This window comes from Falco naumanni, chromosome 5 (genome assembly GCF_017639655.2).
Source record: "Falco naumanni isolate bFalNau1 chromosome 5, bFalNau1.pat, whole genome shotgun sequence".
Classification (NCBI taxonomy): domain Eukaryota; kingdom Metazoa; phylum Chordata; class Aves; order Falconiformes; family Falconidae; genus Falco; species Falco naumanni.
The window spans coordinates 91,573,247-91,599,475 of record NC_054058.1 but is presented as its reverse complement, the minus strand read 5'-3'; the positions used below and the strand labels follow the sequence as shown (position 1 = coordinate 91,599,475).

General features: G+C 37.2%; 1 protein-coding gene across 9 annotated transcripts in view; it reads left to right on the top strand.

Annotated features, from left to right (window-relative positions):
• The window catches only part of KIF21A (kinesin family member 21A), a 92,309-nt gene that overhangs the window by 25,046 nt on the left and 41,034 nt on the right, over window positions 1–26,229 (top strand). For all 9 annotated transcript variants that reach the window (XM_040594285.1, XM_040594289.1, XM_040594284.1 and 6 more), the window contains exons 2-11: window positions 5,891–6,113; window positions 7,432–7,614; window positions 10,741–10,890; window positions 11,561–11,695; window positions 14,809–14,976; window positions 16,792–16,907; window positions 20,068–20,263; window positions 21,087–21,276; window positions 22,001–22,064; window positions 22,867–23,070. In XM_040594285.1, the coding sequence (XP_040450219.1) occupies window positions 5,891–6,113; window positions 7,432–7,614; window positions 10,741–10,890; window positions 11,561–11,695; window positions 14,809–14,976; window positions 16,792–16,907; window positions 20,068–20,263; window positions 21,087–21,276; window positions 22,001–22,064; window positions 22,867–23,070 (1,629 nt within the window). The remainder of the gene's footprint in view (window positions 1–5,890; window positions 6,114–7,431; window positions 7,615–10,740; window positions 10,891–11,560; window positions 11,696–14,808; window positions 14,977–16,791; window positions 16,908–20,067; window positions 20,264–21,086; window positions 21,277–22,000; window positions 22,065–22,866; window positions 23,071–26,229) is intronic.

The window sequence follows — 26,229 nt, the reverse complement described above, 5'->3', positions numbered from 1 at the left end:
GCTGAATGGTAGCTCAGCAAATATGAGCACTTTTTTACTTGCCAGTGTTACTTAGCACCACTCGCAGCGGAGGTACAGAGGCCGTTATGCTGAGATCTGCTGGTATAAGAACAAATCCTTAATGGGTGACGATTGCTGGCACAAGCCAGAAGGTTTATTCCTATGCCCTTATTGCTGTCTTAATAAGAAGCAGATCTGATATTTTTCATATGCCAGCCTTTTTCATATCCTTAAACCTCATTGAGAGGTAAAGAATTAATATACCGATCAGCTAGTTCAGATGAATGCAGTGAGATGCTATAGTTGTGATTTTGTTTGGAGGTGCTCATAATCACAGAAACAAATAAGCTTCCAATGTGTGCTGGCAAAAATATTGAAAAGTTTATGCAGGCAGAAGTATTAAGCGTCTTTGGGATGAAATCTGTTTAGCTTGCTTTACTCACTCCTTGTTGCAAAGGAGTATGTTTAATGGGAGTGGTTTGATGAGCGTGAATGTAATGGATTAGAAAGGAGTGGGCATTGTGATGCCAAAGCAAGGGCAGGAAGCTGTTTTCTTTGTTTATGATTTTGGAGAGCATTTGTTTGCTTCCCAGTTTGTACTGCCTGCAACGCTTCACTAAATGTTTTATTAGGTGCTTTTGGATTTAATATTTCATATACCCGCATGTGAAGCAGAATTGTGCAAAATTTAATAGGCTTAGTGTAATAAGAGAGGAGTATTGGAGAGTCTTGGGTTTACAGGTTAACTTGTTCTCCTGCTCAGCACTGCATGTGCTTTGAGTGATGTTGGAATTCATGCTTTTCTGAGCAAGGTAAAAGCAGTTCTTTCTCCCCTAGCAGAATTTTTAATGGAAAAGAACTTTACATGGGCCTCCATAGTCATTTTTTCCAACGCACAGCTTCTGGCTAGTTATTGCTATCCAAAAGATTAATTGGTGATTTTCCCTCCTCCTCTTTTCCTTCTGTAAAACAGGAGTAATTTGATATTTTGCCCTTTATAGGTTACTCTTAGAAGTTCTAGTTTGCTTATTGTGATTCTGTACAGGTGCTGGGAAGGTATGTGGTAAATATGATAAATACATTTTATTAGAGTAATATTTGCGATACTTCATATGGAGATGTGAAATAAATTCACTGGTCTCATTTTGTTTAGTGTATGAAATGAGATTAAGGGATGGCTCGATCATAGATGTATGGAGATTGTTGGGGAAAAGTTGGATAGTGGGGAAGAATTAGGTAATGGGGATGTTCTTAAATGAACAGTCACAGAGATAAAATTGTTCAGTAGCTGAAAGGGTGTGTGTGTGTGTATATCTATGTCCTTATGTATCCATATATAAATATAAATATTTAAATCAATGCGACAATTTTCTATCCCTAGAAATAAACCAAGATGGGACACTTTTCAAAGGGATACTATGATATTGTCTATTTTAAACAGGAATCAGTTCTGGGAAGTCTGAGTTCTTGCATAACACGGGGTATTGACCCGATGTTTGCTGTGGTCCCTGAACTGTATTATCTGAGTCTGTTCTATCTGACAATATTTTTAGCAGAGACATTGTGCACCTATTCTACTGAGAGATTAGTTCCAGCACAATAGGGTGCATTACTGTGCCACCACTGGCTATTTTAGCCCTCCCTAATTAGACGGCTTGTCCCAGTGTGCTGAGGCAGAATAGATTTAGGGGATTAAGTTTCATGTGTGTGGCCTGGAGGCTCTGCAAAGTACATGTAAACAAGAGTTGGGTGTGTTCATGCTTTGGAGAGGAGGGAAGGATGTAAGGCAAAATGTTGTTTGGGAAGTTGCCTCATCTAAGGAGATGTGATTGGAAGTAGGTAGAAAATGCCTGTTTGTATACAAATAAGAGAGTAACCTGAAAAACAGGTGGGATGGGGCTGTGTAGAAGACAAAATGGGTCATGTCACATTGGTCTTGGAGAAAAAATCCTAGTGGCAGACTGCCAGGGTGGGACGTGGGCAAGGAGAGATGACCAAAATGAACCCTTTCACATTTTAAAGTATGGCTGCTGCCCGCTTTGCTGACAGAAGTGAACGTGTTAAGATATGAGAGAGGGAAAGGTTTGGCTGGAGAAAAAATCATTTTCCCAATTGATGTGTGGAGTGGCGGAGGAAGAGGTGTTCCTATAGCCCTTGTTGGAACAGAATCTGGCTTGCATGAGGACAATTACTTGCCAGACCACACGTTCTTTGTCAATAGTAAGACTTTTGAGTGCCATGAAGTTCAGGTAATCCACTCACGTTGTTGGTAAGTGACTGGAAATCAGGTTGAAGGCCTTTATTGCTTACTCATTAAGGTCATCCCATTACCTTGGTGCTAAACTTACTGAGAGAGCTATATAGATTTCAGAGCAAGAAGTATCCCTTGAGCAGACCTCAGGTTGGGTGATGAAGTTCCCTTGCCTGCACATCCTTTTTGGGGAAGATGTCTTTCAAACCTGATGCAGCTGTGATTTCTCTCAGGTTGCTACCTCCCAACTCCACCACAGAGTGGGACATTGTGTAAAAGCAATTACAAAATGAGCAGGGAGTCTCTTCGAGGTGAAGCTTTGCTGATGTGGCAAGTCTTGCTTTGTTTTACCTTTGTGCTTACGTGCTGGTGAGACACATACTTTTTCTCTTATCGGTGCCTTCAGATTTGGTGTTAAGTTAGGGAGGAAGGACACAATCATCACTGCTGGGTCTCTGGATGCTGTGTTAGAACCTCGGGCTGGTAACTTGACTGAGCTGGTAACCAGCTGTTTAGTAGTGGCACAGATTTCTGTCAACTCAGCTGATCTTTGGAATGGTGTCTTGCTGTGGCCTGCTGATGGTCACCCGTAATGTACTTGCAGCTTGCTGTTGTGCTGGGTTTTATAGCAGCAGAGTGCTTGGAGCTGCTGCCTGGCTGCGAGGCAGGGAGTTAGCTGGGAGGATTCTCATGGGAAGTCTCCACAGGCCCGCACAGAAACTGCGCACTTTACAGTCCTGTCGTTACTGTAGTAATTATCATGCAAATCAGTGATATTTTAGGCATGCTGGTCCTTTTTGTGGTCGCTCAGAGTCTTTGTTTAATAGTAGAAAGGAGAAAAGTATTTGGCACCTGTTATAATTGCATCAGTTCCTCTGCACAGAAAACTAATTTTGAACTTTTTTTAAAGATAGAACGAAAATATATGAAGAAATATTTTTTTCTTGAATTGTCAACCTTCATTTTACAAGTTAGTATGAAAAGCCTTTCAGAACTGGGAGGAAGCTGGGTTTTTGGGATGCACAAAAGGTTACTCGAATTTGAATATGTGTTTTCCACCTTGATTTTTAGAAAACGTCTTTCTAGGCTTTCCTGTACTAGAAAAGAATGCAGACAAGTACCTGTGGAGCTTTAGAAGCCATCAGAGTTCACGCTTCTAAGAACAATTGATTGCCTTTGTGCTGTCTGCACCGGATTAGTGAAAGAATGAGGGTGCTTAGTCTGAAAAAGAAGCTTGCCCTCTGACTGACTTCACGGTATTAAAATAAGGCAGGAGAATAACCTACAGAGTTGGCATTTTCTAAATATGAGGTGTTACAGATGGCATGTTACGATGTTTTATTTGGTCAACTTTCCAGTTGTGTAGAATGCTTTTAGGATAGGCATATGATTAAATTGTCTTTGAAGACTTTCTCCCTCTACCTACAAATAAAAGCTATTTAATTAGAAATGTTTAGAAGAAAGTAACTTTATTATGAGCTTCTGTACGTATTTGTCAGGATTTGTTTAGTGGACACAGGTGCTAGTGGATTAAGTTGGTTGCTATTGAAGGAGCTATGTAAATCCTGAATTATAGCTTCTCATTTAAAGGAAAAAGCTTATGATAATTATTCTGTTAAGAGACAAGATCTGTGACCTACATCATATGTTTCATGTCCTTAAATGCAAATGCTATTTGTGGAATATTTATCCTTATTTTACGCATCGTATAATCTTTCCTTTAATGATATTTTTCAAAGGTTTGCTTAATTTCTACTCCATACCGTAGGGTATGCTGACAAAGGAGGTACTGTCTCATCATTAATGAACTTCCCATAAAGGAATTAATGTGCAGAAAACTTCACAAATAAATTATGGTTATTCTCTAGTGTCACACAGGGGGTTATAATGAAACTTTTAGAATAAAAATCCTGAAAAATACTCCTGACAGCAATGCACATCCCTGGGTGAAAAATTTGTAATCCGTAGTAAAAAGAAAATATTTCGTGCTCTGGGTCACTTTTTTTACAGGATACTTCTAGCTTGAACTAAAGTATTTATGTGCTGATATAATTTGAGTTAGTCTGTAGCAGTCCACCTAGTTGTTGGAGGCTGGTGCTCTCTGCATCAGCAAGCACTGGCACGGTCTCAGTAGAATCAGTAGGTGCCTTTGGGCCCCTGTGTTTCCATTAGATTTTGGAATAAGCTTGGTGTATTTGGAGTGGAGTGTTTTGGCTTAGTTTCCTCTGAAAGAGGTATAATTTGTGCACACTGGAGCTGCTCTGTGATCCAAACCAACATGTGGTGAGTGAAGATGTCGGGGGAATTTGCTTCAAGACAGCACAGCTATTCCAAACCAAGCACTAATGTAGACATGGCCCTTAAAGCACAGAATATGAAATGAGCATGTGTCTTTAAAGTATACTCTGTGTATACAGATGTTCAGCTTAGACATTGTGTAACTGGAAAGTAGCCACATCGAGGTAAATATAGGTACTTGAAGCTTGATATAAATGGAGAATCTATATAAAACATGAAAAATTCCATATTTTTGTTTGCATGTAGTTGTACTGCTGATATTTTATCACTCTTATAGCCTTTTGTCCCCATCTCTTAAGCTGTGCGCATTTGGGGGTAGAGGGGTTGTTTGTTTCTAAACTTGCTGCTGCTTTGAACTTGGAAACTGTGTAAAAAAAAAAAAAAAAAGTTCTTGTGAACAAATTATTAGTTAATTACAGCTAGAATACTAGGTTATGTTGGCTAGAGTGTTTCTTCCTGATAGGTAACCATTAAACCAATTGAATTACAAACTTCTACAATGGTCTGTAGCCATGGAGCCGGTGCATGAATTCAATTTTGACAAGACTGCAAAAGTATTAAGAATGCGGAGGAATTAATAAAATGATAGACTATAAGAAGTCTGAGATGATTGTATTCTACGAAGTAGTTTGTCAGAAACTGAATGAACTGAAACAAAAGCTGGAATTTGTCTCAGTGGGGAAGTAATTAGGAATGAGACACTCTTACCTTTAGAACTTGTTAGATGCTGTTCTTTCTTTCCTCTGAGGGTGTGCTGCTTCACTGAAACCAAACATTTCACAGAAGTGTTCTGGCTGTGGCGAAGCTCCTTTCGTGCGAAAGCGGAAATGTGAGCCTTCTCCTTGCTGTCTTAGCAAGGAGGCTTTCATTTCACATGACATGCAGGCTTTGGGGGTCCTTCCTCCCAAATTGTGACTTAAACTATCCCACTTTTTTGTCATATTCCTGTTGCTGTTTAAAAAAAAAAAATAATTTTCACAGTGAAAGCATGAAGTCTGATAAAACTGGATAACTTGATTTCAAAGTCTGAAATGGCTCATGTAAGTTACTCTTTAGTAACGCGTAGTATACCTAGAGAAACATTCAGAGTTCTAGGCAGGTTGTCAACCTGAAATTGGTATGTGAACCTTCAGGTAAGGTAACATAATTCATATTAACAGTTGTATGAATGGTGCTCTGAAACTGTCAATACTGTGGCTCAGAAAGCTGGAAGCTTCCTGGCTTGATAAAAAAATTTCATTTTTTCAGTCAGTAAGGAATTCTTTTCAGTTCTCTTATAAACATTGTTTGTATGCCTCTGATGAAAATTTCTAATAGTTCTTCTTGTCTCTTCCAAAACAGAATTAGACCACAGCTAGCCAAAGAGAAGATTGAAGGATGCCATATTTGTACATCTGTTACACCTGGTGAACCTCAAGTGTTCTTGGGAAAGGATAAGGCCTTCACTTTTGATTATGTCTTTAACATTGACTCGCAGCAAGAAGAGATCTATATACAGTGTATAGAAAAACTGATTGAAGGTTGCTTTGAAGGCTACAATGCCACTGTCTTTGCTTATGGCCAAGTAAGCTTTACAATTCTATGTCAAAGTATTTATTTTGAAATAAACAGTTTCATGTAACCGGTCTTTCTCTAAAATTTTGGAATGCGTTAACCTGTCTTTTTATAGTCTATACTATATTTAAAATATAGTATATTTTATATGTGGTCTCCTGTAGGAGTCTGTTTAGGAGTTTGTATAGATTCTGTGCAGACTGGCAATTAAAACACAGAAGATATATTTGTCTGATTAATAACAATGCTGCAAATAGCATGAATCCATGTAATTCCTGAATTCGCCCCAATGCAGCAAAACAAATTAGTGACTTAAGCAGTTGATATATAGAGATAAGTTGTACTGACATTGTTTTCTGAGCAATTATCTATCCCTCTACAGTATTTTCAGGCACTTCTGGGAAGAGAAGCTTTTTTAAAACAGATCCTAGGGAGATTCAGGCCACAGTGTGGGCAAAATGTAGAGATCAGATTCCAAAGTCAGAGAAGTTTTCATAGAGAACACACCCTCTCAGTACACTGGGCACACATTTTACTTCTCAAAGCTGAAATATCATTGAGCACAATGTAGAGAATGTGTTATTGTTTTCTGAATATTCCTTTTGGAATTGATTGCATAAAATTTGGTCTTGCATGCTGAATTTCACCACTGTTAAATGTCATATCTCAAGTTGGCTAGGTGAAGTCTAGTCCTAGTAAAACAAAGCAGTTTGTAGATCCAGTTTAGTAGATTATGTTCAGCTGTGTGATACTATTTTTGTCTTGGACCTGACCTGCTAATTCAGTGAAAACACATTACCTTATCTTCTATAGGAGTTCACATTTAATTATTTTCCTGGTGAAGGTATAGCTTGTATCCTTCAGTGCTGTCTATAAATTGAGAGCAATGGTAATATTCTACCTGAGATATTCAGATTTCATAATTAAGGGAGTAATTTGATCTACTTCAGTAAAGAATTGCAAATGCTACTTCTACCTCCAAAGTACATGCTTTATTTAACAGTCTTGGTTGAAAACATTAACTGTTCTTTCTACCTCGGAGATGATAGCTCAGGGCTGATGTAAGCAGTTTGTGATGTTTGTAGGGGAAAGGTTATGAAAGATTGGACTGGTCCCTGTCGTCTTGTATGTGATCTGTGGATAAACAGTAAAGTTTGTCCCACTTCTGCTGTTTATCTGTTTTTCAAAACTACCTGTTGTTGTGCGCGTTAGTATTGTAAGGATGACAGACATACTACTAGTCACTACCTAGCACTAGTGTTCACAAACTACATTTCACTGTGATTTGGTACTATTAACGTGTTCGAGTGACTACTTTTTCAATTTAGACAGGTGCTGGTAAAACATACACTATGGGTACTGGATTTGATGTCAACATTACAGAAGAGGAACAAGGCATTATATCACGTGCTGTTAAACATCTTTTTAGATGTATTGAAGAAAAAAAGCAAGCTGCTATTAAACAAGGACTTCCATCTCCAGATTTTAAAGTGAATGCACAGTTTTTAGAGGTAAACAGGATATGTGTGTGTGTAGCTTCATTTTTTTTTTGTTTTTTTTTTTCTGGTTACTACTTCTACATTCTTTTCCCACAAGATGTTTTGAATTAATGTTCAAGATTTCAAAACAAAATTTTTGGAGTTTGCTTCAGTTCTTTGATTTTTGAAAAGGAGCCTTTTTATCTTATTCCAATTATTTTAATAGTTTCCTTTACAGCTTTATTTTGAAGTGTAGAAATACTTGTATTAGTCATCATTTATCCCTTTTTGCAGCACACATTTGTGTATGGGGCCTGTTGCTCTTGCCTGTTTGTAATTCTTTACAGATCCTTAAGCAAGAAACTATTAAAAAAAAAAATCAGTTGTACTCTGTGCCTTTAAATAAGGACTATGTATGCCTGCTTTTGTCAGTTTACCATTGATTTCTTTAGCTTTCAAAATCTGTTCAGGAGACTTGTTCCATTCTTCTCACCAAAGAAGAAACCTAGCAGAAAAATACTTCTTTCTCTGATCCCCATGGTTTAGGATTGGGCTTCTGTGTCACTGTTCCCTCTTTCATTAGACCCAGAGGAAAACATGGGTCAGTGCTGTGGCTGTGAGAAAACTGTTCCCCTTGTGTTTTCTTGTAGACACAGCTACTGGTAAAACAGGCCATAACATCTGTGATCTTTCCAACCTGCAGCAGCTGTTGGTTTGTCTTACAGCTTTTATGCTGTGTTTCCTGCCTGTGGAACTATTCTTTTAAATTGATTGATTTGGGTGTAACATATTGACATTCACTACCCAGCTGCAAAATCTGATGCTTTAAGCAGATGGAGAGGAAGAATCTATTTAAGGAAGAGCAAGTGTAAATGTGTATTACTTAGTTCAGTGTGTGTGTGTGTATATATATATATATGTTCAACTTTATCTGCTTTTGGGGAGAATCCCCCCACTTTTATATTACCCAAGAAAAAAAGCTGTTGGTTTTATTACTCCTGAGGTAAACCAGGCCCTTTAATCATATGTTCCTATAATTGTTTTAAAGATTAACAAGCTAGCATTAGTTTTGCGCTACTATAGGTCTGTCACCACTAACCTTAAGCAGAAATTTTTATCACTTTGGCTAATGTTTGCCTAGAGAGAGTCAAGGCTTGGGCATGGGCCACGGGAATGCTGTACTCTTCTCTCTGTTTGAACATTGGGGAGCTGCAGCTTCATTTCTGCTTAGGCAACTGCAACAGTAGTAGTTTAAGGAATAAACTAATCTGAATTCCTTGAGTCTTTTGACCTAACTACAAATGTGGGTGCGAGAGTCCCAAAATACAGAGCAATAATTTAATGTTACAGTGATAATGGTAAGCGGAATTGCAACCATTACAACATATTTCAAGCCTGTCTTGTTTATCTAATTTAGAGAAAGGTTAAATGGTGTATGTAATACTTTTTTTTTTTTTCCTTTAACAAGATATTGTTTTGGTAGACTTTTTTTATTGTACTGTGGCTAAATTGGAACTTTCCCAGAAAGAGCTTCTGCTGTTTAGTTAGGTATTATGCACTATTCCTGTATCAGAAAGTATCCTTTTCTTCCCATCCTATCTACCATTAGAGCTGAATTACATAAACAATAATTTAGTCATTGAACAAGTTGAAGCAAGGTTTTATTTTGGAGTAACTTTGAAGTCTGACAGCTAGGTAACTATTGGGAACTGTTACTTCTGTTAGCTACTTTCTTGCTTCTCTTCAGCTTGCTGCAGTCTGCCTCTCTTAATTCCTTGCTTTCCTGCTAACAAAAGGATGGGCATATGGAGTCTAATGCACTTCTAGGTGCATTATCAGGATGCTCTCTAAATTGCGGTGTCAGTTTTTATGCTTAATACAATATAATTCCTTTATAATACATAAAGAATTAAAAGCATTACATTCACAGATGCTGAGCCTGTTCTTAGGGATGGATTTGCACTTGTGAGAAGTGAAATCCTCTTGCTTTCAGCATATGAGAAAGTACAGGGTAAATACAGATCTGTTGCAGTGGTTCTTTAGCTTTTACCTGGGGACTTTGAGTCTGGCCTAAGCTCTGCTGAAGTGAGTTGATATAACCAAATTAAAGACACTGGAACTGTTCTAGTGTACATTAGCAGAGACCTGAGCCATGACATTCCCAGTGGGGTGCTGCTTTTTCTACTTTTTTTTTTCTGCCCAGATGTCTTCAGTTGGATCTAAACACCCTTCCTAAACTCAAAACATTCTTGTGAAACGATAATCCATCTCATCTAACATAGATAACTGCATAATAATTTCTCCTGTTTTTCCTTGTTATAGATATAATTTACTGACCTAAAAGTCTGTGAAGTGCTTGACGATACTGAGTCGAAAGACCACTAAATGTACATGTACTTACCTTCAGGAGACCCAGTGAAACAAACAGTAAACATTAAGCAGCCTGAAACATGGAGTAAATGATTGCTGTTGCTCATGTAATTGTGCCTGAAAGTTGTAAACAAATCTAGGGCACCAGAGTATAGCTATGGTATGGAGGAAAGTATACAAACTCTGCGCAAGAAACCATGCCATGGCATTTTTGGCCTGCTGGTTGATGCCTTTAATAAGCAGCTTGCACCAAAACTACTGTAAGATGTTCCTGCCCTGGAAGGAATTTAACCTATCTAAATGAAAGAAAGACAGAATTATTAAGGTGTGAGAGCTGAGATGAGAGAAGATGTGGTGGCAGGGAGAGCAAGTGGAGTGAGTTTGAAGTGTTTGGAGGAGGGCGCAGCCAACTGAATCAACAAAACAAAAGGAAAACCCAAGGTCAAATCTGAAGACAGCAGGTGCCAGCCACAGAAGCCACTGCTGCCGCTGTTCTGCTGGCATAAAGTGCTTCCCCTTCCCTGGTCCCACCAAAGAATTTTCTCCTAGACCTGACTACGTGGAGGAAGCTACTCCTCCTTTGGGTGGTGTAATAGGTGTGTGGGTGACTTAATTTGCAGCTGCTCTGTCCATCATCCTGTTGTCCTTGTGTTTCACAGCCTCGTTTTTTGAGAGCCTTGGCATTTAGATTTTTAGAACTCTATGTGCCATGCACAGATGTATTTGGCTGGAGGGATTTCTTCCTAAAGTAATATGTTTTCTTCTTTTTTTTTTTTTTTTTTTCTCCAGCTTTACAATGAAGAAATTCTTGATCTGTTTGATACCACACGTGATATTGATGCGAAGAATAAAAAATCAAATATTAAAATACATGAAGATTCAGCAGGAGGAATTTATACAGTGGGTGTTACAACCCGAACTGTGAATGGAGAATCGGAGGTGATAACTGAAAATAAATTACTCTGTATAATAAATTACCATGTACATTCTAAAAATGTTATCTGTACGTTTTGATAAGCTGTTACAAATAGAGGTAATGCTTGTTATCATCTGCATCTGGGTCAGTGTAGTTGTAAAATTTAGCTGAAACTTATTTTCTTTAGTTTCTGTAGCATTAAATCTGATAAATGTTTGATACTAAGTGCATAACAGTTTCACTTAGTAGCAAAAGTCTGTTTCTAGCATTAATATAGTTGTGGAGAGAGACATTTTTAGCATGTGTGTAAATCTGACCTCCCAAATCTTATATCCTATTTTTCCTGTGACAAGAAGGCTTTGCGGTATGACTGATGTGAGGTAAACTGCCATATATATGCATTGCAAATCTGAATGCAAATGTTATTGTACATTTTTGTCACAGGTGAGTGGAAGATTGCTATGTTACTACTAGGGGACAGTAAAAAGAGGGGAAAGAGACTTAAGTATTTTCTTTCAGAAGTCACCAAAAATACTTTGTTTGCTTATTGAAGAATCTTTGTGCTTTTTGGCATATAGGAACTGAAATCATAGTAAAGAAAAAAGCTTATTTATATCCATAGCCATAAATGTTATAGGAACACCCGTTATTTAAACTGCAAGCAATGCAATGTACTTCTTGATTGTTTTCTAGATGATGCAGTGCTTGAAGCTGGGGGCTTTGTCTCGAACCACTGCCAGCACTCAGATGAACGTTCAGAGCTCACGGTCCCATGCTATCTTTACTATACACTTATGCCAAACCAGAGTCTGTCCTGCATTTAACACTGTATGTATCTTTGCTGTTATTAAACTTCACTTCAGTGAATGTGAATATTGTTTTGGTAGCCAGTGCTATTTGAATTGCACTTAGTGAAGAAGCTGCAGTTCATCATCACGCTTGATGAATTTGCTAAGCATTATAATAACTTGATTTAATCTGTGCATATGTAACCATCCTCTAGCCAGAGGCAACCATAAACTGCAGCCTCTCACATGACTCTGCCCGTTCTCCTCCTCTAGCATTTTCTTCAGTATTTCATTGCAACATACACAAGAAAGAAAGTTAAAATGTAATTTGTCTTTAATTGGGAAAGTGTTTTAAAGGGTTTTAGTAGTTAGTGGGTTTAAGCTTGCAGTTGGTTCACTGAAAATGTTGGGATATTCCAGACTAAGTGTTGATATCCAACAAGGAGCAAGTAGAAAAGCATTCGATTCTGAGGCTTAGTGTGTTTATCTTTAAATATCTATTTGGGGTTCAGACGTTTTATTAAGTCTGTGTACTTAACCTGAAATTTGAACTATGAACATACTCGGAGCTACTCTGTAGAAGATTTTTCATGTGACTGTTCAGTTCTTGGTGTATCTTGTAAAGAGGAAAGTTCTGAATAAATACATATTGCTGAAAACTACAATAGCTTCAGGGGGACTCGATTTAATTATTATAAAAATATCAGAATTTTAAAATATTTTGGTGAACTCCTAAGTATCTGGCTAGCATTATACCCATAGATATCACATTTTTAAGCGTGAACAGTGTATTGGATTTGTAGTGCTTTTTTTTTGGGGGGGGTGGGGTGGGTGTACACTTTTTTTTTAACACTACAAATAATCATTTGCAGGCAAAATGAGAGTCGCTCCCTGGTCCTTTGTGGTATGTAGACCTGCTTTATACACCTGTTTAAAAGCACTTCTTCCTGCTTTCCACGCTGAAACGGTGGATCTGGTGGTGTGGGCAGCTTGTCTGTCTTCTGACTTGGGAGGGACTGGCATCACACTTCGAGCCAGGACAGGGCAACTCAGTCACTGTGTGGTGACACTGTCTGCTCAGAGGTTTTGTTGAAAACTCCATGTATATGGGGAGTGAGGCAACTCATCTGGGAGCCTTGTTTCCCACAGGCTGTCAGCCCAGAAATCCACCTACGCTGGTGCACTTGCAGCCTTCCCCACTGTCTGAGCCTGGCTCTGCATGGTTTTTAACAGAGGCTTGTGTTAAAGGAGTAGGTGGCTGCCTTCTGCTTTATGTTAAACTGTGTTTTGTTTCTCCTTTTTCTTTTTTTGAGGGAGATATGAGGAAGATGATTTGACTGTCTGGAGCTGGGCATTGCTAGATCCTTAATCTGTGAACACGGCACCCTCTTCTTTCCCCGTGCTGTTTAGGAGAGTAGAGGTTAGACCTGACATTGGCCTCTGAACACTCCTGGAATATAAATTAATACGAGCTATTATTGGGTGGCCAGGAGAGATGTAGCTCAAGTTTCTGTAGACAACGGTTTTGGGAGACCTTTGTTACTAGGGCAACGCACTTTGTCCTCCTCAGATGACAGCACTGGCTGTGTCCCCTCTGTGCACAGTCACTGGTGCCCGGTGTGGGCAGGCAGCCAGGTACTGCTCCTCACGCTGTGTTTACACCATCCGTGCTTCTCAGAAGTTTCTGGATGTACATTTGACTTCGTAAATAAGCAAGAGTGAAAGGACGCATTAATCCTTGCTTTGAGGGCTGGGGAAGAGTGCAGTTCACAGCAGTGTAAATGTCAAGATATCAGAAACAGTGATTTCTGGTCTCGTGGAAGTGGCAAGATTCCTGTTCTTTACTGAAACTGCTATGAGAGGAGATCACGTAAACACAAAATGTTTAACGTCATGAGAATAGTTTGGTCTGCAGAGGTGTGCATTACCCCTTGCAGTGGCAAAGTTGGCTTGAAGATTATTGCTGCAGAATACCCAAGTTTCTTTTTTTTTTTTTAAAGAAAACCCAGAACAGTCTATACTTACTGTGATAGAAATGCCTAATAAAGCCTGTACATTGGGCTGTGTGAATGTTGTATGCCGCCATGACAAATCGGTAGAAATTGCCCTGCAATGGCTATCTTACCAGGAAGATCAAGAGGTGAATGATTTAAAGATTTTCCTTGTTGTGTTGCTTTCCTGACAACAAGTCTACATTTAGAGTAAAATATAACTCCACAGTATATGGTACAGTTCTGCTCATTGATAGAAGAAAGTTTGGGATGATATAATGAAAAGAGATAATTTTGCTGCTGTGCTTTGAGACCTGAAGTGGAAAGAGGCTGAGGCTACGGTACCTGCCTGTAGCACACTGCGTTCCTGGGCAGGTACCCCATGGTGACAGAGGCACCGGTCTAGTGCCAGGCATTACAGCTTACTTGGGTGGGGGGTGTGTGCGGAGAAAGGAACCTTTTCTTTCTCTCTTGTTCCCTCTGCTGTCCTTATTTTCTGATCAAGTCAGAAGTGCTGGTGGAATACTGGCTGCTAGGAAAACTGGATTAAAGAAATAATTCCTAAAATAAAGTTGAAGAATCATGTCACAGGAGAGCTGATGGTGGGGATTAGAGAGGTATAAAATTAAAATATTTTACAGTTATTTGGCAGGTTTATGGACTAAGTGGGTAAGTGGATCTGGTAATTTTGGGGGGTAATAATAGAATGTAATTAATTTGTTGTATGTGTGGTTTGGTTTTTTTGTGTTTTCTTTTTCTTTCGCAAAATCGATTTCCTTTGACAATTGATTTAAGACTTGCATTCCAGGAGAGGTATGGATTTTGTTGCCCACCTTGCTGAAGACTTGTATATTTTCGTATATGTACTCCCCCGTTCCTCCATCAAACACTTGTAGCTCATACTTAAAGTAATTGATATTTATATGCATTAAGACCTGGATCTTCAAGAATGATATGTCAGTACATATGATTAAAATAGACATAGGTGGGGTTTTTTTTGAGAGAGAGAGATACCTTTGTTGTTGCAGGAGAATGAGCAAATAAGGGAGGAGATGTACATGACAAATAAGTAGTTCTGTAAATAATTGTTGACTGAACTTTGCAGTAGACTCATGTTAATGGGAAAATCTTACCAGGCTTTATGGATTCTTCTTTATTGCAGGATAATACCACTGATAACAGGATAATATCTGAATCTTCTGAGATGAATGAATTTGAAACTCTTACTGCCAAGTTCCATTTTGTTGATCTAGCGGGATCTGAAAGGTTAAAGCGAACGGGAGCTACAGGAGAAAGGGCAAAAGAAGGCATTTCCATCAACTGCGGACTAGTAAGACTATACAACTTGTTTCTGTAGGCTGTTGGTACCATCTTCTGCTTTTCCCTTTTGGGTCACTCTTTTTTTTTTTTTTTTTTTTTTTTTTTTAGTAATCACTAAAGTAGAAAAGCATTATGTGCAGAACAAGGACAGTAGCATAAGATAGTATATATTGATTCTTAGTAGGTTCTGGCTTGCTAACAATTTCTCAGTTCTACTAGAATCTAACTAGCAAATTATAGTAATTATAAGTGTTGTGAAATATAGTTAGTTACTCTAACTTCTAAAAGATATTGTAGAGTTCCTTTCACTTGCTTGTGTCTTGACAAAATAAAAAAATAAAAATGAGAAATTGGAGAACATTACTAGCGTGTTGTAAGGAGTATAGGCGTGTAAAACATGGACAATGAATAAACTTAATGGATCAATAAATGCTGGTTCTGTGTTATAATTATGAAACATAATGTAAAACAACCCCAGGCGAAACACTTCTAAGTAGAAATCGAACTTTTAATTTATAGCATCACTTCATTTTTTTTTTTTGTCTGTGTATTGGCTCTCTATGTAGTTTTTTTAATTGACTGTATTAAATGTTTCAATTAACATTTACTTAACTACACCAAAAAGTAGAGCTGGTGATTGTCAGTGGAGATTGTACTTTCATGCCTTCGTTTTGAGTTACTTGGCTGTGTGTAAGCCCTGTGCAATTCTGTTTTAAAGATACAAAAATACATTTTTACTTCAACTATGAAAACTTCCGTCTTTCTGGTCTGGTGTGTCATACCAGAAGTATTCTGCAACCTTTCTTAGTGATTCTCTTGCCATCATTACAGTAGTTATATTCGGTAGTTATTCTGATTATATTATAGGGAAGAGAAAGAATTCAGTTAAATTTCATCATTGATAGAAGCACAAAGCCAAGAGAAATTTGGGGGTTTATGTGACATAAATATAACAAATAGGATACAGAATGCACAAAGGTGAAAATCAGTATGATAAAAAGTAATATTTTGTATGATCACAAAACTTTCATTTACAGTAAATTGTAGCCTTCAGCTTTGGGAAACAAATTGAGAGTGATTTAAACACTTCAAAGTAGTCGCAAAAATGTGCTACATCTACATAAGCAGATCTCCAGCTGCGGGATGCAGAAAGACCATTTTCAAAACTTAAGAAGAGGGTGCCATCTAGAGGAATATTCCTTAATTTGGTGTGTGATTGAAGTTCATGCAGTTGAACATTAAAAATAATTTTACAGTCAAATGTTAGATGGTTTTATGGATATGAATTAGACCCTTTTAACAATGAAATATGACAGCCATGGACTACATAATTTCAAGCCTTAAATGCTTATATCTTCAGATGTTCCTTATTTCATGTCTGTAAATTCTGGTTTTTTTTGTATTAATGGTCTATATTTTATTCTAAATCCAGCATAAAGCAGATTAATTTTATTAGGATCTAGAGCTCTACTTCTACTGCTAGAAGTAGAGATCAGCTTTAATCATCAAAAGTAAATGTTATACGAAGTAGTTCTAACTTTGGTTTGCCACTGACATGAAATATCAATAGGCAGTGCACAAAAATTTTGTTAAGCGTCTAGCACTTGTAGATACCATGCTGCAAATTATGTTTCACTGTGGATAGCACAAAAGTTTATAGATGTCCTCTGTAAAATGTAAAAATAATCAGAAACTTTTAATGTTAACTTTAATGAGCATATTCAGTTTTCCACAATATGTAGACCCCAGTTCATAGCAGTATTAAAAATAAAACTACTCACGAACTGATTCTAACTGGCATGTTACGTGATTTGGTGTTTTATAGCTGGCACTTGGCAATGTAATAAGTGCGCTGGGAGATAAAAGTAAGAAGGCAACTCATGTACCATACAGAGATTCAAAGCTTACAAGGTTACTTCAAGACTCTCTTGGGGGAAACAGGTATGAAAACTAGAACGTTTTACGTATTTCATTGTGAATGAGCATTGAGTACATAATCTTCAGAATGTAAAATAAACATTAAACAATGGTAAAAATAGCTGCCTTTTTTGTTGGAGGGATGTTCCAAAGATAAATTACTGTCATGATAGAAAATGCTGGCAATCCAGGGAAACTATTTTAAAGAGAATTTTTGCATTGTTCTTTTCAGGGCTATTACAGCTTTACTGGACATGAGTTTTTGAATTGCTTAAAAGTTACTATTTCCAGGATAAGCCTTTTCCGTGAAGACATCTTTAGATTGTAGACAGCATAAATAGCAATTTTTGTTACTGTGTTATAGCCTTATTAATTACAGCATAGTTTGAAGCTGTGATGAGTTTCTCCTTCAGAGGGTTTTTTTTTTGTTAATTTCTTTTTAAATGGCACTCATTGTTTACTCTGATTGCCATGCACAGGAGCTTAGAGTCAGCTTAGCACAGGCACTGCCATCTTTCTATAAAGGTTATATATCTCGGGGTATGGTGCATCTGTCCAGTTATTTGAGGCTGGACTTGAGTCTAATAAACAATTCTGGCGATACACTAGTTTGTTTTTGTACCAACCTGTTCTGTATACCTACTGCACATACAAGGAGGAGAGGCTTTGACCTCTGGAAGCTTTGTCTAAGCAAACATTAACAAAGTTATTAAAATAACACAAGCTTTGTAACAGTCACATGTACAGATACAAAAAGGACAGCAGTTGAGTGTGTTTTAGCGAGGTAGTACTCTTACTCTTCTATTTAATTCAGTATGGATAACTGCTGTTTTTAGGGTAGGAAGTTTCCTGGGCATTTCACAGAGCCATAGGGAGAAGTTGAAGAGAATTCATAAATTGCTGCTCTGCTCTTCACAGAGACAACTTTAACACCTTGCAGCACTGCATAGTTGAGGACAAGCAAAGAGCCAAACAAAATAAGTAAAATAAAGGCTAGAATTTTCAGAAAGCTTAAGGCAAGAATTACAGGGAAATCAGCAGAAATCAAGAGCATAGCACTTTGTAGTTATTTCCAGAAATAGTTTCAAATAACATTTCTTGACTAAATTTTATATCAAATACACTAGCTAATGAGCATTTTTTAAACCACTTCTACAATTGCACTCTTGTTGAAATAGTGACTTAAAAATATTTTCCCATTTTACAGCTGCTCCCCCTCCTGTTCTTCAGGCGAAATTGCATAGTTCAGCATATAATGTTGTTATTGTTTTTGTTGCTGTTTCTCATTTGAAAATACTTTAAAAAGATTTGCTAGTAGTGGTTCAGGTTAGATTGCAGGGAGTGAGTCCTGAGTTAATGATGATGAAAGCATTGTATCACTACTATTCTCACCATAATCCTGATTTGAAATACAACGTTGTAACAGTTCTGAAGCAGAATTTAAATATTGTTTCTTGATTTATTCAAGTAAGAATCCTTTTGGAAAGGATTTTTATAATGTATAATATGACAAATGAAAACTTTCATAACTTCTGGGAAAGGGGGAGCAGTTTAAAGAAGTGGTAAAATAAAGAGTAGAACAGGTGTTTGGTTTGTGGTGTGTGTTTTTTTTGTTGTGTTGTTTTTTTATAAAAAAGTAGTCCATTATGCAATTCAGATAAGAAGGTGGAGTTCAAGTTGTTCAGTTTTCAAGACAAGATACCTAGCAGAATCAGTCCTCTGAGTAATCATATTCTCAACTGAAAATACAAGTAATCCTGATGTCGGAATTCAAAATTTGTTCTTAAACTTGCATATTCTTGTCTTGAGGACTAAGCTCGAGCAGTTTGGAGAACTGACACAAAGGTATGCAGGAGGTCTGCGGAAGAATTGCTGATGCTGAATCTTCCTTGTATCCTTAGGCTAGTTACTCTTTCCTGTTTAGTTTCACAGCGTGTATGGTGAAGGTAATGGCTTGCTTCAAACAGTTGCAGGGATTGACTTGCTTGTTTCAGTCTGCAATTGTAGAAAGTGACAGTCAGAATCCAGTCTGCCTAATGCAGACAGTGCCCTGGTGGCAGTACGCTTTTCCTAGCACAACCACCCTGAGCTTTATCTTACAACAGAGAAGCAAATGCCTCTAAAGGCTGGAAGGCAGTACTCAGTCTGTTTCCCTCCGTGTTTCTCTGTATCAGTTGAGCATTTGGGCTGTGTAGGCACCTTCAGAGGATGGTCTACAGCTGGAACTCTGGTTCTAACTCCTCAAGGTTGTCCTCATCTAATGTCAAATGAGTGTGCTCCAGGGAGCAGGGGGTGGGACCCCAGTTCCTCCATCAGCCTGTTGAATGATGAAACCACCTGGCTGGAATAAAAAAATCTTTTCCTTGTTTCTGCTTTTGTACCACTGGTTCTTGCTGGTCTGTCTGCTAAGTCTTTCATTTGGAGCAGGGACCGTGTTTTCACCCTGCATATCCCATAATGTGGGGTGAGAGGGTGTCGTAGGAACCAGCAAGGAACATGGTTTTTTATAGCTCTCTTGGGCCTAGAGCTCAGGTCCTACTGCTTTCTGTGGAAGTGCTCTAAGCAGTGGTGTTATGAAACATGGAATAAATACAATTACAGCCAGACATACTAATGTTAAGTACTAGCTTTTGGGCTTCAGTTGGAGAGCAGGAGGTGATTTGCAGTGGAGAATTCAGGCAGTTTGGATCTCAGGAGAGCCCAAGGTAGACAATACCTTAGGCGGTTGTGTGCGTGCATGGACAGCTAAGGTGAGCATTCAGGCAGCTTTCAGATTAAGTGGGTAGACAGGTCACGAATTGGAGTAGGCAGTCCTGGATAACTACGTGATCCAAATCACTGTCTAGGACTTCAGGTTGATCTTAAGTTCCTAAATCTCAGTTTATGTATGATTAGGCAAACTGAATATAATTTGAAAAAGATTTCTAGGGACACCAATTAATTACTCCTATAATTTTACATTTGGAACATTTAATGATCTAGCATCTCCTAAGCAATGCTAGGGTGATACAAGATGTGTTGAACTTTGTGGTTGACAATCTTCTACGGAGAGTTAGACTGAGGAATATTTTCATATAAGTTATGAAGACACTGTTGTTGCTTCACCTTCTAGCTGAAGACATGTTAGCTTCTCTCTACTGTTTTTGTTCTTGATGTGTAATGCTGACCTGTTTCTAACTTCCAGTCAAACACTCATGATAGCGTGTGTGAGCCCTTCAGATCGAGACTTCATGGAAACCTTGAACACATTGAAGTACGCTAATCGGGCACGGAACATCAAGAACAAGGTGGTGGTTAATCAGGATAGGGCTAGTCAACAAATCAATGCTTTGCGCAGTGAGATTGCACGGCTCCAGATGGAACTCATGGAATACAAAACAGTAAGTTTATCCTTAGGATTTCTTCTGCGTTAAAATACTTATAATTCTACAGCTTGTTTTTCTGTTGGCTACTTCCACTCCATATGCTAAAAACTTTTGAATAGCAACCCTAACTTAAACAATACTTCTAATTCCAGTGATTACCAGATGCTTTTAGAAAACATAGATTCCATCCCCAGAGAAAAGATACATCAGTGAATGCAAATGACATCAACAGGTGCTGCATGCTACTTGCTTTTTGAAAGGCAAAAGTTGACCATGTCATGCTCAGCAATGAGAAATAGTCATTTTGAAAGCAAACATGACCACGATTTAGACTGGTGAATAAATGAATGTGTACAGGTACTGTGTACTGCTTTTAAAAACTTACCAGACAGCTAAACTATTTGAGTTTTTAAAATTAAGTTTTAAATTATATAAGGCAAATACTCATACTACACAATGCCCATTTCTTCCTGAAATTTGAAGCGGATGTTTCCAGCAGTAAATGTGGTTACCCAACAGTGTCGTTCTTTGTTGTCCTTGAGGTAGTATGTTGATTTGATAAAGAATTGTCATCTTATTTCATAACCTCTTCAAGAATTTGTATTTCAGACTAAGATGGAATTTCACAGGACCTAAATGCGAAGGTGTTGGCCAGACATCAGTGTTTTGAAAGCTATCCATTTATGCATTGTTTCAAACTTTTTGAGAGATTATATTTTTCTATGAGTGTCTATTTGGAATGTCAAGTAATCTGTGGATCGCCTTTGCCAAGTTAAAAATTTTTCATGTATAGGTCAGCCTTTGCTAGTAATAAAATACTATGCTTTACTTTCTTAAGGGTAAAAGGATTATAGATGAAGAAGGTGTTGAAAGCATCAATGACATGTTTCATGAAAACGCGATGCTGCAAACAGAAAACAATAACCTGCGTGTTAGAATTAAAGCAATGCAAGAAACTATTGATGCGTTGAGAGCCAGAATAACGCAACTTATGAGCGATCAGGCCAACCAAGTGCTAGCCAGAGCAGGTATGCTGTGGGTGCATTGTGCATACGCTTCTTCTTAACTTCGTGAACTTAAATCAGTTCTCTCTGTTCTTCCTTCATGGGTCCCTTGGAATGTGGTGATGCCTTTTTAGCAGTAATGTAGGACCTGCTTTGACAGGGATAGGCCCCCCTCTGCAACACCATTCCTCTGTTTCGGGAGACTTCTATAAATAGAAATAGTTTGGTACCCTGATTTGACCATTCATTTAGGACTGCTTGCAATGTCAAATGTGAAATAATACCTTTGGATAGGAAGTATTTATATGCTTAGCTATACTTATATATTTTGCTTTCAGTAAGGATTTGGTCACAGATGGTTGAATGTTGGCTTGCTTTTCACCTCATTGAATGATCAACTAATTGACTAACTATGACTGCCTTGTTCTTTTTGTGCATTGTTTGTCAGATTACTTTTGATTTATAGTATATGCATTGCTAAAAGGTGCTTATATGGAAAACAAATGAAATAGAAGTTGTTACTGTTAGTAATCCTGATCATATAACACAGAGGAACCAAAAACTTAATGCAGCTTAAGGAGGAAATATATTTTACGAATGAGATGAGATCTAAACATGTAGCCTATATGACTGTTTCTCTTTCCTGGTACCTTGTGCCTAGTAACTATATTCAAATATTGCTGTTGTTATCATCCTTTCACAATATTTCTCTTCCCCCCACCCTCCCCTTTCTCCCTGTCCTTCAAAGGAGAAGGAAATGAAGAAATTAGCAACATGATTCATAATTATATCAAGGAAATTGAAGATCTCAGGTATTTGCATAATATGTATTTGAACAATTTTTATTTAAAAAAACTACTGGAAGTGTTAGCAAGTAAATATTTCAAGCCAGTAAATAAATTTTCCTGTTTGGGACTTACTTTAGGACAGTTGTCCTTCAATTTCTAAGACCATCTGGTGTTGGTCTTGGCCACAAAAGATTAAAATGTTGAAGATGAAGTTGACAATAGAAATGAAAGTAAGATGTTGCTAAATAATGACGATGACTTGATATTGTTGCACAAAAGACAGCAAAATTTGCAATGATTGTTTTATAAATTCATGACTTCATATATAAAGGATAGTACTGAAAAAATACACTTAGAATTTACTGTTTCAAAAAAAGAAGCACCTGCCTTCTTGTTAAATAAAATAAAAAAAAATTAAGCATTTTGGATATTTTTATTTCTCTATTTCTTGGAGGTGTATCATGCAAAAACAAAAATAAAAAAAATCTGGCCTATTCCCAGTCAGTGTTAGAGTTTGTGTAGCTTTTGTGTAATGTGTATATACATACAGTGTATGCAGATATATATCTATACGTATATCTGTGTGTACATACAGACATTTATACTTTGCATGTATTCTGTCTAGAGTCTATGATATAGGTACAATATACATAACTGTTGTGTAAAATGGTCTCATCAAGGGGTTTACTACACTTGTATCTTGTGAGACTTTACCTTGATCTGTAGTTTCTTTTTGAACTGAAGGTAATTCATTGCAATAACTCATGCTTTAGCAGTATTTGTGATTCATGGTCTACAATTATTCCTTTTTTTTTTTTCCCCAAAGAGCAAAATTACTAGAAAGCGAAGCAGTGAATGAAAATCTTCGACGCAACTTGTCAAGAGCTTCAACAAGATCCACATACTTTGGTGGACCATCAGCATTTTCTGCTTCAATGCTTTCTTCAGAGAAAGAGACAATGGAAATTCTAGATATAGCCAAGAAAGATCTAGAAAAGCTGAAAAAGAAAGAAAGGAAAAAGAAAAAAAGGTGGTGTATGAATTATAATGCTCTTTGTTTTCTCTTTATTAGCGAAGCGGTGTATTTTTGTAACCACTGAGACTTTAAAATTAATTCATTGTAGCTGTGTGGGTTTGGATCCTAAACTGCTTTTCCTTCTGCATTGAAGTTATAGATGTTTTTATTTTGCATCTTTTCTTCCAGTGAAGTATGCAGTATTTGTAGAATGTGAATGTCTCTGTTGTAATGAATTTGTCTATATAACTATATACAATGATAAAAGCACAGGTGCTCTCCATGAATCTTGATAGTTTATTCATTTTTTTAAAAAAATGCATCAAATTTTAACAGAAATTTTCAAAACCAAAAATGATGTATTTTTTTTTTACCTTATGTCAAAAGTGAAACAGCTTTCTGAAGAAAAGATATTCTGAATAGCTGGGAATTCTTTCGTAGCTCTTGGAATGGCTTCTTTTGCTTTATCTTCTGCTTTTGTGAATGTTTTTCATTTGAGGTTTCCTAATTCTCTGCAACATCATGCTTTGCTGTTTTTTGCTGTCCAGCTTCTCATCTACTAAAATGTTCATAGACACTGATATAAATGCCTGTTCAGACAGCAGTTAGTACAGCAAGGATCTGTTTGTGTACTCCAGGACTTTGATTCCATTAAAGATCTTTCCCTTTTCCTTGAAATTTTCCACGCTTCTAATCTATTACTCTTTCTAGTAACAGCCCTTCAGACTTCTACAAGTTAAAGAGTAAAACTAAAACAGTGTAAGCCTGAAATACAGTTGAAGTATACAGTAGATTTGAGTTCGTGATATCTGCAATTTGATATCTATAAATCCATCCACCACACAAATGTCTGATACTTGTAGAGAACACTCATTTTAATAACAACTAGATTCTTCCTTTTTATATAATTTTCCAAGAAATACTCATTCTTTTATGGGGATTTTGATAGATTTTATACCTCATGTTTGTAGGAACTTGAGGGCATGATGGAAGTATTAATTGAAATCAGCAGAATATTCTGGCCTGTCTTCAGCCAAACACTTCAATATGTTCTTTAACTGTAAATGCAAGGACACACTTGATTTTGTATGGTTCAACACAATTTAAAATCAAGCATGCATTTAAATAAAAACTTAGTTAGAGCCCCAATTGTTCAGTTGGGCTCTGAGTAATAGGTAGAATTGTAGGTTTTGTAACCAGATAGGATTGTAACCAGAAAACAGATATAGGTTACTAGATACATTGAATAGTATCTGTCATTGTAGAAGACGATAACTTTAAAAAAAACATTCAGAAGTTTACCATACTTACAGTAGTAAGGAAAACACATGGTGGTTCTTTTTTTTTATTATTATTTGGTTTTATTTTTCCCCCCTGAAAGAATCTTCTACATCCAGTCATACTTGCTCACACCAGGACAATAATCTTGTGAATAGGATAACCAAGTGGCCTGATCCAGAAGTAGAGACTATTTACCGTAAGCTATTTTTGAGGTCAGTTTTCTATGCTAGCATTATAGAATTAGCGAACCATAGAAAAATATAAGTGGCAAAACCTCTTGATGGGCAAGCCTCCGTCTTAAAGTGGGTCTTGTGCTCTATAGAATGGGATCACAGTCTTCAAAGTGCTGGTAAGGTTTGAATCTCATCTACTGGCCCATCTGCAGACTGCTTGTAATAAATATTTTATAAATTTTTGAGGTGTGTATGTTGTGAGTAAAAATCCTTAGAAGCTAAGCAATATTATAATTTGATGGATTACGCGTGTAGCCTGTCAGACTTACTACCTGCACAGTGCTTCTATCTAATGAAGTGCAAAGTCTGTGTTCAGGATATATCACTGTAAATTTTTATTCCATTGAAATTTCATGAACTGGCATTTCATGAAATTTCATGTAACGTGTTGCAATGGGACAATTCGCCCTGCAGTTTGGTAGGGATTCTTGGCTCTACTTCTGTCTTCTACAGGCATTTAGCTGCTTTTACTGTACTCTTTCTTTTTAGGGTTGCTGTACTTTTAAAGTTGTCTAACTAGCATTTTCCTATTAAAACGGGATTGGTAAGCCTAGTTACTAGTTCTGCCCCATCTGCTACCTTTCTTGATCTGTTGTTTCCTGGTTATGGGTCAGTATGATGAAAGGTGCATAATTTTAAATACATGCAACTTACCTAAATTGTTGTGAGCTAGCCTGAAGATCTAAGAGCCAGTTTCTGAATGAGCAGCAGGTATGTACTGCTATATATCTGTATCCTTTAATAAGCATCTGTCATAAAGTTTATCGGAAACATTTACACAGCAATGTTTTGACTACTGAAGTACTGACAGGCTTGATTGGAGTGTCCCATAGTGTGACCTACTACTCATCAGAAGCCCCAGAGCAGTCTTCCCAAGTCCCTTTTAATTGCTAGTCAGCCTTACATACCTGATTGTTGTTTTTTTGACCTCCTTAACAATTATTAAACTAAATTAGAGGTAAAAATACATGGGGTTCAGTGTCTTAGCTCCTAGCTGATAATGAAGGAAGATGGCAGGCAGTATGAAGTGAAAAGGCAGCAAAAGCTCTTGCTCAAAACTTACTCATAGTAGGAATAGGAGGAGTTTCAGTAGTTTTTGAAATTTAAGCCACTTCTGTTGCTAAGTCATGCAGGATAGTTCTATACTGATACAGCCATGTTTGTTCAAGAGGAAAAAGTACAAGTAAAAATACTAACTTTGTCCATCTCATTGCTTCCGATGCGTATTTTTTGTTCATTTATTAAAAAATAACAAGCAATCATTGGCATGTACTTTTTGAATCCCAGTAAAATAAACGGCAGTTTTCTGCTTTTTATTTAAAAACAAAACCCCAAACCAAAAAACAAATGCAGCTTGAATATCTTTGTATTATTTTCAGAATATGTGACTTAGAATGAGAAAATGTTAGTATTAATATTCTTATTTTGCTACAATATGTTACAGCATATATAAAAGTAGTGCATTATTTTTCTCCTGATATATTCTTGAGGGTATATAACTGGTTCAATGGCAGTACTTCTTGCAATTTTTGCTGTTTTACCTGCCGATTAAGTGGAAAAAGGAGGAGAAAGCTTTTTCTAGAACTAAGATTTTTTGAATCCATATTGGAAGTAATTATCAAAGTGAAATAGATTGTCCATATCTAAAACTTCTTCCTTA